This window comes from Nannospalax galili, unplaced genomic scaffold (assembly GCF_000622305.1).
Source record: "Nannospalax galili isolate Female #2095 unplaced genomic scaffold, S.galili_v1.0 scaffold172, whole genome shotgun sequence".
Classification (NCBI taxonomy): domain Eukaryota; kingdom Metazoa; phylum Chordata; class Mammalia; order Rodentia; family Spalacidae; genus Nannospalax; species Nannospalax galili.
Window position 1 is genome coordinate 1,122,999 of NW_008331824.1, and position 15,748 is coordinate 1,138,746.

Sequence of the window (15,748 nt, forward strand, 5' to 3'; positions counted from 1 at the left end):
ACAAGAGGTATCATCACCCTGATGCTGGAGGGGAGGGAGAGAGGAGCTGTGGTTGTGTAATGGTGTGGCCCTACAGGAGTTGTGGTCCTCCACAGGGATACCGCTAAGCATGGAAAGTCACCACACTGCATTGCTTCCTGGCCTCCTACCCCTGTCCCCCTTCTCCAGGGCAGAGAAGAAGGCTTGACTGATGACATGGACCAAGGTCAGCCTCTGGGGACAGGTGGAGAGTGGGTCTAATGGGGGTGTGGAGGGGACACCCAATTTCACCTCTCTGATATCCATTAGGGAGACAGCCAGGGACATAAGGATTCTAGGGTGGAAAAATCAGTCTTCCATCTGTGTCCAACTTCCCATGTGTTTCTGCTCTCAATGCCCACAGTAGAGGAGCCAGTCTGAGGGCCTCTGGACAGCAGGATGGAGCTAATGGATCTGGATCAACATCTGCTGCTAGATTACAGAGTGACCAGGCAAGTTGTTTGGCGGCTCTAGGCCCCAGTTTTCTCACACAAAGTAAGTCATGCAAGATGACTGGGAGGAGGCTGGGTTTGGAGCTGCTCTGCCACAAACAAGCTCTTGAGTCTTGGGCCAGAACTCACCCTCCCATGCAGTGTCTGTCCCTTAAGAGGAGGGAGCCAGAACACCTTCCCTGAAGGACTACAGCCATGATTACATGAGGCCAGGCACATGCAGTACTTAACAAAGTCCCAGACACAGAAAACATGGTCCTCTCTGGCCCCATCTGGGAATGTGTATGTCCCCTGTATACCTGGCTGCTCTCAAGCTGCTAATTTATGCGAAAGGGATTTTCTTGACTGAATTATGGTAGCCAGAATCTGCAAACCCAGCCTGAATATTCTAGCTCTAGAACATTCTCTTAAGCTCCCCAGTTTGTGTGGCCCTACCTAAAATCCCATGGAACTAACAGCACAATCCTCACAGACCTTGGTACATGTGATACCTATGCCAGATGAGAGCCACAGCAACCTCCTCCCCATTCCACACTTTTGAGTCAAGCCTGGTCCAGTGCTTTGTACCTTGGCTGGTAATCCCAGATTTCTGTGTCAGTGCCTAAGTTTATAGAGTACTCTGAGGGTGTCCCAGCTTAGCCCACTCTGTGCAGCGAAGCCCGAGCCTCAGCCCAAGCACAGGTGTGGACAGATCTACCAACTCCATCTGTTACACACAGACATGTATGTGTCGCAACAACTACATCAAATCTGTATCTATGTCTGTATCCAAGTCCAATCCCTACCTACCCTGTTCCTGTATCACATCACTATGATTTACTGCATACCTGTAGGCATAGTTGGTCTATATCAAGTCTAATCGATCCCTAAATTACATTTATATTTGTATCTACAACTAATCTGATCTGTTTCCATAAAGGTACCTAATATACAACTACATCTACTCTATGCCTAATTGATAAACATATCTATAGCTAAGCTAATCTAGCTCTACAACATACTTAGTAGGCATCAATATCTAACCTATAGTTTGCCTATATACATATCTATCCAATCAGAATCTGTATCTAATCTACTGTCAATCACTATATAAAATCTGCATCTCTACCTTGTTGCAGTATCTTAGCAACAAGGTGATGGGGTGTCACCTGACTACTGGCTGAAGTCCCAATTCCATCACCCACTATAACTTTGAAAAGAAAATTTCATCTCTATGGGCTTCATGGAAGCCATCTCTATGGCTTATCTGGAAAATGGGGTTAAGATTAGTACCTGTCTCACAAACTCCATTTCCAGACAAATTAAAGCTAAATTGCCAAGTTCAAATCCTGTCCCATTTGGGCAAGTAACAGACTCTTTTTGCCTCAGTTTCTCATCTTAAAAATGTGGTGACGGTAACACTTTCCATATGGGACAGTGGCAAAATGTGAGTGATGGCACTATGTTACTTGGCCATATCATACAGGGGCTTAGCAAATATTGCTTGATGGAACTAGATTGCTAAGTATACATATAACACACAGTTCTCATCTCAAAGTAACCATAGTCAATGGCTATTGCTGATGTGTAAGAGCTTAGTAAATACTGAGAGTGATAGGTGGCTAAGTGCACACACAATGCACAGTTCTCATTTCCAAGTAAACATATTCAGTGGGAATTGTTATGGCTGCCATCTGAAATGTGTTCTACAGGCCCATATTTTATGAGTTTGTTCCCCATCTGGTGGCGCTATTTTGGGAGACTGTGGAATTTTCAAGAGGTGAGGCCTAGACAATGAAAGTAGATCACTAGAAGCAGGCTTTTGAACCCTATCTGGTTCCTGCCTCTGCCTTCTGGCCCATCATGATGTGAACAGCCTCCACCACAGACTCCCTCTGCCATGAACTCTACCATGCCCTCTTCATCGTGACCGCCTTAGACCCCCTGCAGCTACAAAGAAATCTTCCCTCTCTTAAGCTGCTTCGCCAGGTAATTTGGTCACAGCAATACAAAAACAATTAATACAACTGTCATTACCAGCAAGAGAAATGACTGTGTATTTTCGGAGTTAAGGGTTAAGTGCAAACCACCTAAGTTTGCAGTTGGAGAAGAGAAGCACTGTAAAGTCATCCATTTCCCAAGATGATGCATGCAGCCACACTTTGGAGAACTGGCTGGCTATCTGTGGAATGCTGCCTCATGTCAGTCACTATGAATCACACCAACTAGAAAGAAGCCCTGGCCACAGGACCACAGATCCTCCCTGGGTACAACCTCCCAGTCTCTGTCCAGGCAACGGTCCAGTCAACCACCCCCACCAGAGCTAATTAAAGACCTGGCAAATCAGAGCCAGCAGAAAAGAGCTCAGCAAAGAGATGGGCTGTCCCCAGACAGGCTGAGTCTACCTCTGAGAGAAGCTGTTCCTACAAGGATGCAGACGATGGAAAGGCAATTTGGTCTCAGCCGCCTCTCAACAGATGCTGGGCACCATAAGAATTAATGGGCTGGAGACTCAGGTAAGGACCATTCAGAAGCTCCTGATTACTCCAAAAACCGCTCTCTGTGGAGGAAAAGGTTAATCGAAGCCCAGAGCTGGAAGAGAGGCAAGCAGTCACAATTGCTTTATCCCAGGAGTGGTGGGAAGGCTTCCAGAGAAAGAAGTTTGTGTAAAAGAGACTGCTCTGCCCCGGAAAGAGGAACCAAGCCTAGAAACCTGCAGGCCTAATCTAGCAGTCCAAAGGCTAGACCAAGCCCTCCTAGAAGTCCAGTCAAGTAGCTGGATTGTTACTCTATTTTGTGTGATTTCGCCACACTGTAGATGGAACCCAGGGCCTCATACCTACTAGGCAAAAACATTACCACTGAGTTATACTCCCAGCCCTAATTTTTTGGTAGCTTTGAATATTCTCTACATTAATAAGCCATAAATCTCATAAGAAATGATCTCTCTTGATGAGTTTTTTCCCATAATTATAATTATCCAACAAGATCCGTCCTTCATGCCTACTGAGCACACACACATGGGTATTGGGGGCCCCTGTATGCATGGTTGTGGTCAGTGCTGACACTGGGGATGATGAATGTGGCATAGCTAACACCTGAAGGCTGCTAAAAGTTGACCTTAACTAAAACAGGTGACCTTCGAGCATAAACAAGAACACCAGGGAAGTCACTGCTATGAGGCTAAAGTGTCTTTGTGAAATAAACTTTTGTTCAGGGACCAAATGAGCATACCCACTGCTTTCTTAAACCTGATACTGTGATATCTGAGGCTAGATAATTCTCTCCTGGGGTAGGAGGCTGCCCCGTGCATTGTAGGACGGTTAGTAGCATCCTCAGTCTCTATCTCCTCGATGCCAGCAATACCCCCTAAGTTGTCACAATTAGACATGTCTCAGATCATAGCCAAATGTCCCCTGTCAGGTAACATCACCCAGGTTGAGAACTACAGGTTTTTATATTGAAGTTCAAGTTCAGCTGAGCATCAGACCATTAATTAGCTAATGGCAGCCATCTGCCAGATTCCTGACATGAGCCCCATATATGAGGGCGATATCGAGACCCGATGTTCTTGCGGCCTTTCACAACGCTCCCACTGGACAACACAGGGATCAGTGCCCTAATGACTCTGAATTCAATTCCCTTCTCTTTTCCACCCCATTCGTCTTTCTTCACCCTGGCTTGATTCTTTATTCATCTTGACATTATAATGACACAAAGGCACTTGAAGGAGCCCATTGTTTAATTGATTCTAAGGAAAACTGGCATTATTTTTATAAGAACCCAGACAGAATATGCAAAGGTTTTTGAGCCTGATTATGACTGTTTTTAGATTAACTCCACTGTATAGGCTTCAAGCCCAAAACATACCTCCTATTGGGCAAGGTGGTGCATGCCCACAATCCCAGCACTGGGGTTGCTGACAGGAGGATTAAGAGTTCAAGGCCACATGAGATTCTGTCTTCTGTCTCAAAAAGCAAAACAAGACTCTTATCTCCAGAGAGGCTTTGCTGAGCAGATCCTTCCCATTCACCTACTCTCTTTTATAAGCACGAATGGCTCATCTCCACTCACTTATGGCTACTTCCTATTAAGGGCATATTCACGTGCGTGCATATTTTCCACTAGATTCTTCCAACAAGGACGAAGCTCCAAGCAGGAGCCTTGTGCCCTGTTTGCTGTTGAATTCTTAGCATCTCACAAGAGGCCTGGTCTCCCCATGGCCCCAGAACTATTTATCTAATAAGCCAAGATGAAGGGATTTACACAGATATAATTTAAAGCATTCATTCCCTTTAACATCTACTACTCACTTCCTAAAAGGGCTGTCTGCAATCCTCTTGGCCCTAGCAACATCTTTAAATAATGTGAATGTCATTCCCTCCCCCATGCTCCCACTTAACTGATCAAAGGAATTCAGGTACCTGGTTAGTTTTGAAAACTAAGCAGTGGGGCGCTTCCCTCCTGTGGCCCTTGATCTCCAGGTCCTCAGAGATTTCCATGTAAATGAGATTCACTTCCCCTCCAACCTCACAAATACCCAGACTGACAGTTCTTTACTCTGCAAAGGAGCTCCTTCAGGACAGCTCCCCAGGTGTCTCTATATTTGAGCAGAGACCACTAACTAATTGACAGAGAGACTGTGGGGATAGGAGTGGGAGTGCATGGAAGGCAAAATTAAATGACAAGAGGCCATAGCAAGTGGGTTCAGAAATGATACGCCCTCTTGAAGATCAACGAAAATTAATCAAATAAGCATTCAAAACTATTGATGTGCAAGAAGATAGTCAATATTTTGTTGTTGTTCTAAAATGAATTTTTCTGTGGAGTCTGTAGAGAAAGCCACTGTACCTACAAACCTTGTGGCAACCTGAGTGACAAAAAAACTCCTTGTGCAAAGCAATTCATCATCTATCTGTCTATGTGTTCATCTGTCTATCTATTGATCTTTTATTTATTCATCTATCTATACATCTACCTTTCCATCCACCTGTCTATATCTCTATCCATTCATCTATCTATACATATATTTATCCATCCATCCATCCATCCATCTGTCTGTCCACATCCATTCATCTATCCATTCATCCATCCATCATCACTTCTACCTATATATCTAAGTACATCTATGGTGCAAATCATTTCCTCTACCTATCTGTATGGCTGACTATCTATCCATCCATGCAAACATCTAGTTATCATCTATGTATCTGTCTACTTATGTATCTATCTATCTATGCATCTATTTACTTATCTGTCTGCTGTCATCTGTCCATCATCTATCTATCTATCTATCTATCTATCTATCTATCTATCTATCTATCTATCTATCTGTCATCTATCTCTTATCCATCCATCCATCCATTTCCATTCATCCATCTGTCCATCTGTCCATCTGTCCCAGCCCTACCTATATTTCTAAGCATATCCTGGGCATCTATGCAGAACATTCTGTCTATCTAGGCACCTTGGTCTGGAAATACCAAATCTGGTCCCTCTGGCTTTGTTTAAGCATTAGCAAATCTTTCTACTGATCCTGGCGCTTTATTTTCTGGCCCGACAGAATAGAGGGTGAAAAGAGAGATTCTGACATCATATGACCCTGAATCTGACACCCACCACCTCTGCTATGTTCCTTCGAGATGACCTTGTACTACTTATATAATTCCCAGGATCTTTCTGTTCCTCATCCCAAGTCACCAGTGGAACTGTGGGGGATAATGATATAACACTGTGCCATTAAACAAATTCAAACTCCTTTTAGATTTGTGCTGTTGTATGCTTTCATTTCTAAGTCACCTAGTTTCCAGGTAACCACCGCCTGGAGATCAGAGCAGTGGTCACCACTGCCAAGTGGGGCTTTCTTGGAACACCCACAGGGGCAGTATACTACAGAGAAAGCTGACACCAGGAACTTGGACCGCCCTCACTCCCTCATGCTATTAATCTGGCCGTCTAGCAGAGAGTTCTGCTGATGCCAACAGATTCGAAGTTCTGCTGTGTCGTGTTGATGGCAGAGAACATTATTGGATCCTCAGCAGCCAGTCAATACATCTCTCCCAACTCCACACAGCCGTGCAAGGACAGATCAAGCAGTCCAGGGGGTAAGGACCCCTGCAGTTAATATTAGGGAGAATAGAGGGCAGGAGGGTAGAGGGCGCCTGGGTGGCCTGAAATCCATGCAGCCTGGGCTATGGGCAGACCACTCTGCCAATGTGTGATGCAAGACCATGGCTCACAGTGAAGTCCAACATGCACATGGAGTCCCAGACTCTAGGCCACAGCAGGTGGTACCACCATGATGGGTTGACTGGGGGTGGAAACAGAACCTAGCCAGGTCTCAGAATTCATGGGTACCTCACCTCTGCAGAGTCAGTTCTCCCAAGACTGCCACATCTGCCATCTTGCTCAAGGCATATGGGACATCATTACACCAGAAAACCTGCCCTGCTCTGCTTGTCTGACCTACTGGACAGAGGGCAGCTGGGCAGAATGCCATTGTACACCTATGATGGATGAGGCACAGCAGCAAGTCACATCTGACCGTGGTCTTGGGGTCAGATACAAAAAAGCTGTACTTCACTTGGATTCCGATGACTCATCTGTGTGTGTGTTTACATGTGTGTGCACTTCTTCATATGTACGAGATTGCACAACTGTGTAAATGTAAGTAGAGACCAGAGGTCAACCTCAGGTGTTGCTCCTCAGGTATCATTCACTTTGGTTTTTTGAGACAGGGTCTGTCACTGGCCTGGAGCTTATCAAGTAGGCTCTACCAGCTGGCCAGTGAGCCCCAGGAATTCTCCTGTCTTTGTCCCCCAGTGCTTGGATTACAAGTATGCTACAATGCCCAGCTTACTATTTATTTTAACTTGGGTTCTGGGGCAAGCATGTTACCAACTGTGTTATCTCTCCAGGCCCCCACAATGTCTCTCTAACACAAAAAGTCAGAACTCAGAAAGATGGCAATATGCTATAGCCCACTCAACCAAAGACCATGAGCCAGATAAAACTAATGTGTTGCTGGAAACAAGTCAAGCTACTTCCCCATAAGTGTGGCACAGATGCTCAGAGTGAGCCTTATGCCACCAGTGATTGAGATTTACTTCCCTTTATTCAAGAGATGGAAGTTTAACAAGAGCTATCACTATGCAGGGGAGCCATGCCCTCATTATGCAGGGAAACCACACCCTCATGATCTACTACTCAGAGCTACAGTATGCCTGCTTGCCCATTCCCATGGAGGTTCTGAAGTGTTGACTGGAGTCTAGAGCGAAGGGCAGAGAAGGTAAGACTTGGCTTCCAGTGTTCTGAACGTGGACTGTTTGCCCACAGCTTGCCAGAGCCTAACAGATTGCCTTCTGGAGAAGGTTAAGCAAGAAAAGAAGAGCCATCATTTCACAACCCAGCCTGGACATCTGGGCATTCACTCTCTCACAATCAACTGGGTGGACAGGAAAACAGACACGCTTCCCAAAGTGGTACACAGATTATCTGGGAATTCACATGAATGATTTTGGAGGGCACCCAACAGAGCACTTTAATTTTATTTTCATAGTTTAGAATTGATTTTAATGCTGTGTAAATATACGTATACAGATGCGCATGTGTGCATATAAACATGGATATATACACACATATATAAACACACACATACATACTACTTCAAACTTGTGATTTCACCAACAGAAGGATGAGACAATGTTTTTCAATGTTGACCCTAGCAGCACTTTGGGCTGGATCATTCTTTTCCATTGTGGGAAACGGGCCAACCTTAGGTATTGAGTTTGGGGTGCTGTCCACTTGGGTGGTTGTTGTTTGTTTGGATAAAAGGTCTCTCACTGGACTGAAGCTCATCAAGCAGGCTGGATGATGCACTGCAAGACACTGAACCCCATCTCCATCTTTAGGGATAAAGCCACACCCTATAACCAGATGAGATAACCCTAAATGTCAAAATCATCTCAGATTGAGACGCTGTGGCTTACTCTGGTTCTTAAAGTCTAATGACTTCAGTTAAGAAAAACATGTACTGTTAGATGACTTAAGGGAACAGGTGAAATTCACACACAAAGACAAAGGCTATCAGGGTGTGCAAAGCATGGGAAAATAAGCAGAAGCAGAAAAGAGGACCTGGGACGCTTCTCCTGGAGCTGCACCTGCTATTCTGTTCTGCCATCCCTGGGGCCTGGTCCTCCTTGGAGCAGCCATACAAGAGGACAGGCAAATCATGGAAACCCTGAGGATGCATTTCCCCCACAGCTTCTGGGCTTCCTAATAGTGTGACCACCCTGAAGCAAGGTGGATTTGTGATCTTCCTCATTCCCCTTGGGGACACTCAAGCAGAGATGCTGATGACAGGCAAGGACCCAGGGCGGGGAGAGACAGAAGAGGAAGGCAGGTGGCATTTGCCAGCTTGCTGTAGAAGTCTGCCAAGGAGCCATTATTCGTCCGTGAGATGTTCAATAGGTTTGACAGTGCCTGATATCTGGAAAGAGCTCACTCTGGGGCTCTGCAGGGGTTCCAGCCTGTCTTCCTTCTCTCTTTGCTGTCTGACCAACCCACAGAGCTAAGGAGATGATCAATCCAGAGACACATCCCCTTTGAATACAGTAGGGAACCTATAGTCCTGTGGTTTGAAAAGCTCATACAAGCACTGTGCACATCTCTGGCTTTCTGGACGTCATTTCCCATGATTCTCACTACGACCCTGCCAGGTGGCACCAACATGGCAGCAACATTCCAGATAGAAGAGTGGCTTAGAGGTTAAACAGTTGCAGCAGCACTGTAAGGGTGGAAGGCACAGAACTATATTCCGCCTGGGTCTAACAGGCTCTGAGGTATGCATCCACAGGAAAGCAAAGAGAAGAAGACATCAGGGCCAGGCCATATTTTCTATCTCTAGGCCCACGAATCACCTGTCCCATACAGAAACACCATTGCCAACTGGATTACTTAGAATGTTCCAGTAAGCAAGCATACAGAACAATGCAACTTCCTGCCCTGGCAGCTGGATTCTACTGTTACAGAGCATTGGAGGCCCATTATGGGGAAGGGAAAGGTGTGGCTTCCTCACCAAAAAAATGGAATCTGTCTTTGAGTGGCGACAAGACAACTCTCCTCCCCAGAGTTAATCCAGCTGAGTCTGTCAGTCACCTGGCCACCCTTCCAGAAGGCTATGGACCTTAAGCCAAGCTAAAGAGACAGAAGGAATAATTAGCCCTTTAATGAGATAATCTACTTTTCCTTCCCAGAATTCCAGCCCCCTAGCGCAGTCCCTACAAGCCACCACGATGCTTGGCTAGGTTTGTCTGCTTTTCTGAGTCAAGCAATTTTCTCTTTTCTTCTCTTCTTCTCTTTTGGATGTTAGCCAAAGCCTAAGTACGGTTTCCTGGGTGCTTTGGGCTTCTCATTTTCTCTCTAAAGCCCCCTTACTGCCATAGGGCTGCCTGTCCTCCATGTGGCTGACCTCTCTGCTGGCTTAACTCAGATGGCATGCCTTTTTCTCTTTCTGTCTCTCCTCTTCCAGGCAGCTGCCAAGATTTACAGCTTGCTGGGGCCTGGGGTTTTTCTGTTAAGCTCTAATTAAATTGTCCTTCAGCCTCCATTTGCATCTATTCTTATATTCTTTCATTAATAAGACTAAGAATCCCAAAGTCCAATTTTCTCAGGCACATATGGAGACTCTTGAAGGAGTCCCCTAAATTTCCAGTAGCATCTATGCTCCAAGTGCCAAGGAGCAGTCTTTGAACTCAACAAAGCAGTACACATCATCTCCGACTCTGCAACTCCTCTGTTCTCTCTCTCTCTCTCTCTCTCTCTCTCTCTCTCTAATCACTTCCTTGGGATTACTAGGTAGGAGGTACATTCAGAGACCTGCCTGTGTATGTGTATACACAATTATATACATGTATGCTGCACAATCAGTCAGTGTAGGTACATGTGTATGAGCACACCACATACTCGAATGGCATACGAGGACAGCATGGCATACCTGTCTAGCCCTTCTGAGGTGTGGGGCCCAGAAGATGGACAGATACCCCTGAGGGATGGTCCAAGAGCATCAAGACAGATAAGTGACAACCATCATGGGAAGCACTCACCTGGGTCTCCAAGGTGATCAGAGGACTTGGATATGGATCCTGTGGGGAGAGAGGAGAAAGTACAGGTAGTGGTGGGATGGGGGAGTCAATTTCCTACCTAAGCTTTGCTTTCAAACTGAGCTTGAGTTTCCTATTTGGGTGGGGACAGCCTGACTCTGCCCTTTCCTGTTATCTAAGGATGCCAGAACAGCTCAGCCAATCCAGCCCCTCTTCATCCCTGGTACTCCTTCCCAAACCCAAGTGATAAAGGAGGCTTGAGTTTGTCCCTGAAGAGATCGTGCAAAACAATGAGGAGCCAGAAGAAGGAAGGTTGGGGAGACTGCTCGGTCCGCAAAGTGCTGGCCACACAAGCATGAAGCCCCAAGTTCAATCCCTAGCACCCACCAAAGAAGCCAGCTGTGGTGGCCTGTGCTTGTAATTCCAGCACAGTGCTGAGGAGGCAGGAACAGGAGGTCCTCAGGGCTCATTGGCCAGTCAACCTAGACTACTGGTAAGCTCCAAGCCAGTGAGAAACACTTGTGTGAAGAAATAACATGGATGGCTCCTGAGGAATGTCTCCTGAGATTACCTCTGGTCTCCATATATCTATACAAGCCATACATACATGTATCCACATAAACATGAATTCACACACTTACACATATGCAGAAAAACACACATGAAAGAAAAAAAAGCACCATTGCAAAATATCTCCAGTGTATTTATTTCCTCCATTTGAAAGAGAGTTGGGCCCATAAAAGGATTAGAAATAAATACAAAGTCTGATTAGAAGCAAGGCTGTAAGGTTGTGTCTAATCTTGCAAAGAATGAGTGAGGAAATGAGGTGACAGAAAAGGAGCCAAATTCCCGGTTTGAGTAGCAGATTCCACCCGGCAGGGAAGATCTTTTCAGGCTGGAGAAGGCCAGAGAAACATCCCATTCATTCACTCTTGACAAAAGCCAATTGACTGGGAATGCTGGGTGGTAGTCTCGGGTCATTAAGCAGGATTCCTGACTTGGAAGGACAGGGTGGGGACAGAAGAAGAAGGAAGGCACTAATGGAAGACGGTGATGGCCTCCCCCCAGCAGTTTCCAAGGAAAACAGGAAACCCAGTACATAAAGGCTATTTTTGTCTGTGCCATGTCTGCTCCGAACTTAACCATCATATGTGTTCATAATTCTGGGAAAACAACTTTAGCTGGCTCTTTATAGAGAATGACTGATTTTAAGGGTTTGGGGGGCACTTTGAAGCTTGGCTCTGTCACAGCAGATTTTCCCACACAGGCTTCTAGGGAGCCATGCAAATTAGTACCAACCTACCTTCAGGTACTAGGAACAAAGAGAAAGTGAAGAGAAGCTGGAACATTCTAAACTCCAGCTGGGGAAGAGCTGTCACTTACTTTCTGTTTGTGAGTTTCTCTTTGTCTCTGTCTCTGTCTCTGTCTCTCTGTCTCTCTGTCTGTCTCTCTCTCTCTCTCTCTCTCGTGTGTGTGTGTGTGTGTGTGTGTGTGTGTGTGTGTGTAACTGAGGATTGAACATCGGGCCTCATGCTAGGCTACCATCTTCACCCCTGCTTTTTGCTTTGTGTTTTGAGATGGGGTCTCACTAAGTTGCTCATGCTGCCCTGAAGTTCACTGTCACCAAGATGGGCCTTGAAAGGGAAGTCTTCTTGCTTCAGCTTCCTGAATAGCTGCGATCACGGGACTGTATCACCAGGCCTCATTCCACTTGCTTCCTTTAAAAATTTTACACTATTTCTGAGGGAGGTATTGACTGTGTAGCCAGGCTGGCCTCGAACGTGCAGGGATCCTCCCGCTTGGGCCTCCAGAGTGCTGGGGTTACAGGTATGCACCACAGGCTGGGTCCTACTTGTCTTTTGACCCTGTTCTGCAGTATCTTTACCGTGACACAGTCAAATGTGATCTCAGGCACATTCTAAGCTCCGGACTTTCCTTCAAGGTGAAGAATTCTTCTCCACACCCACTCCCCATTTCAGTTTTGAGTCCAAGTTCCAGCACTGCCCGGGTACAGCTCCAGGGATGTTGCCAGGGAAACACCACACTCACGTTTTCACACAACCCAAGCCCAGATCAGCTCTCACACCCAGGACATCTTTGAGGGAAGCTTTTCCTACACCCTAGCACATTGCAAAGCTGACTGTCAAGAACATTTGAAGAGACTAAGAGAAACAATTCAGGCCTTTCTCTTGCAGACCTTCCTAGCTCTTTGCCAAAGGTATGGTTCAGCTTTGATTCATGACACCTCAGCATTTACTAAGCCACTCTTTGCGGGGAGCAGTCTCACTACTTTACGCATCCTTCACAAAGCCCCCTCTAGCCAGCACATATTATTTGTATGATAAATGGTGTATGAGGCAGGAGAGTGAGCCTTCACTCCTTTGCTCCCTGTTAAATAACCACAGAGGGTTAGGACTTAGTTTAGTCTTCAAGAAGCAAGTTCATCCTCCCCATCTGTGGCTGGCAGTGGGCATCAACCCCTGTGCAGCCCAAGGGTGAGACCAGGCAGCCCCTCATCTTCATGTCACTGCCAGCCTGTACCTGTTTTGTCTGTTCTATCTGCCTGTCCATTCAGACTTATTTAGATTAGAGTTAGAACCTAAGATGCTGTAGTTCAGCCTCAAAATTAGCCTCCTTCTCCAAAGCCAAATTCTAGCAAGTGCTGCCCTGGGTATTGGATATGTGCCCAGATTAATTAAGCTGTGCTTCACAGCCCATTTGGCTATTGTGTGGTGCTTATGCTTCATTGCCCAGAATCCTACAATGGGGAAGAAGTGGGGAATGCTATCCTGAACCCCTAAGAACAACTTTACTGGGAAAGACCTTGGAAAGCCACAGAAAATCCCCGCCAATCGTGTGGATGATTCCAAGGGCCTGCCTGGTCCCTGGATACAGCAAAGCATCTACTCTTTATCTGGTATTTGAAGATCACAGACCCTGTGGCACATGGTCAGGGGTCTAAGCTTCTGAGAGAGGGAGCACAAAGGGTCTTTATTTAGCATCTTAATTAACTGGCCAGGAAGAGGATAAAGTACTTACACAAGGGGTTGTGTCTTTAACACTCAGGGTTCTCTTGCCAACCACATTTCCTTCTCTTCCCTGGGTGCACACTGGAAATGTGAGACTCTCCCTAAATGGGCTCAGTCCAGAGGATTCAAGGTATGACTACATATCTGTGAGGTCTCACTGGCAGCAAACATCCTCCTTAATTGGAAAGGCTAACGAAGTGGAACTGGGTCAATGATGCCGTCTGCCTAATCCATCCTGTCTGTCTAAATCGGGACTCTTTGGTTTACAGTAGAGTAAATTCTTGTCTGTCAGAGAGAAGCCTTCGGAGACCAAAGGGGAATTTGCAACGTGCCAGCCCGCTCCAGTGCAGTGCTCCTGGATTCGTAATGGGATGCAGAACCACAGACGCTCCCCATCTGAGGAAAGCCTTTCTGGGCCACCGACTGCAGGACCAAATTGGGGAAGCTAAATGGGGAACTGAGGACCATAAATTAGTGACCCTTGTTCTTTACCAGCCCTGGAGCCACACCCTCTGGTCATATGACTGAAGTTTCCAGCAGCAGGCTTCCCCACCCCTACAACTTGTCCTTGGCCACTTGATGTGCTTTGTCTACCTGGACCTTAGCAGAATGTGACAAAAACAGGAGCATGGATGTGCTTGAACAGGATGAACAGGTTGTGTCATCTCCAGAGTATGACCTAGGTGGCCAAATGGTCCAAGGAGGGTGAGCACCACTCAGAGAGACCTGGAACCAACCTGCAGCTTAGATCAGCCAACCCCAAGCCAATAGACAGCACAGAGAAAAGTACATGCTTACTGTTTTCATACATTCAGTTTGGGGTAATTTGTTACAGAGCATTACTGTAGTCATAACTAACATACATTTTCTACACACTGACCTTAAGAGAACTAAAAAGTTTTGTCAGATACCCTCACAACATTGGGACTTTCTTTTGCTAAGTATACAAATACATTTTCCAAACCTCTAAAATAACTCTAATGAATAGCTACTACTTATCAAGGCCAGACTTTGTGCTAGCTGCACTATGACAACAAACAAGATTACACTTTGCTGTGAAGATCTTGCACTACCGCTGAGTTCACCGTCAGCCTCTCTGCTGAATGCAGACATCTCTGGAATTAGCTACTGAGAAGCCATTACACATTAAAGGAGATGACCTCTGAGAGACCCCTTGCCCCGGGAACACACAGCTTTCATCCCTCCTCTGCTTCATTCCTAACTTAAACCTGTGATCATTCAGCTAATCAAGAGTTTAGTCTGAGCATCTCTTTCTTATTCAAAGTGCTTGGGACCAGAAGTGGTTCAGATGGAGTTTTGTGGATTTTTGAGCATTTGCAACTGTTATGAGAATTGACCTAAGGCTCAACAAGTATCTGATTTCAGAGCACTTCAGATTTCTGTCTGAGGAAATGCTCATGTATATTAACAATTAGCACTTGTTAAAAAAAATCTTACCATATTTGGGGCTGGAGAGATTGCTCAGTGGTTAAGGGAACTGGCTCCTCTTGCAGAGGACCTAGGTTTGGCTCCCAGCATCCCCACGGTGGCTAACAACCTTCTGAAACTCCGGTTCCAGGGGATCTGATGCTCTCTTCTGACCTCCTCAGGTGCACTTACATACATGCAGACAATACACTCATACGCATAAAATAAAAATAATAAATAAATTTTTAAAAAATCTCACCATATTCCAGGCCCTAGGCTTGCCTTCTATGCATCTATAATTTCACTTCCCCTGGAACAACCCCAGGAGGAGGCTACAATTATTATCCCCCTGATAGATATGGAGAAGCTGATAGCCAGAGAGCTAACCTGCCTAGGGTGGCCCAGGGAAGGGCTGAGCCTTGCACAATCCCCTCTCCACAGCACCTCTCTTAGAAAGCAGGGCTCAGTTTCCACAAAACCATCTTGTATTTTGACTCACGTCTATGCAGCAGTTAAAGGTAACTGTCTTAACAAACACCAGAATTTTTAAAAGTGTGTGTGTGTGTGTATATGTGTATACATATCTGTTTTTCTAAGCTTAGAGACATGGTTGAAAGAAATTAGCACACGTGTCATGACTGAAAATGAAAGTCAGTCTCTGCCTCAGGGGGAACCTGTAAAACCAGCCAGCTCAGTCCACCCAAGCCTTCTGAGTTCCAGCTCAGTAGCCAGCACTGTGCCT

The 15,748-nt window shown here is 45.9% G+C and overlaps 1 protein-coding gene across 3 annotated transcripts in view; it reads right to left on the minus strand.

Moving 5' to 3' along the window:
* Xylt1 (xylosyltransferase 1) overlaps window positions 1–15,748 on the minus strand; it is a 334,424-nt gene that overhangs the window by 221,763 nt on the left and 96,913 nt on the right. For 2 of the 3 annotated variants that reach the window (XM_029560542.1, XM_008826932.2), the window contains exon 2: window positions 10,553–10,591. The exons of the other annotated variant lie outside the window; for it this stretch is intronic. In XM_029560542.1, the coding sequence (XP_029416402.1) occupies window positions 10,553–10,591 (39 nt within the window). The remainder of the gene's footprint in view (window positions 1–10,552; window positions 10,592–15,748) is intronic. 3 annotated transcript variants of the gene reach the window in all.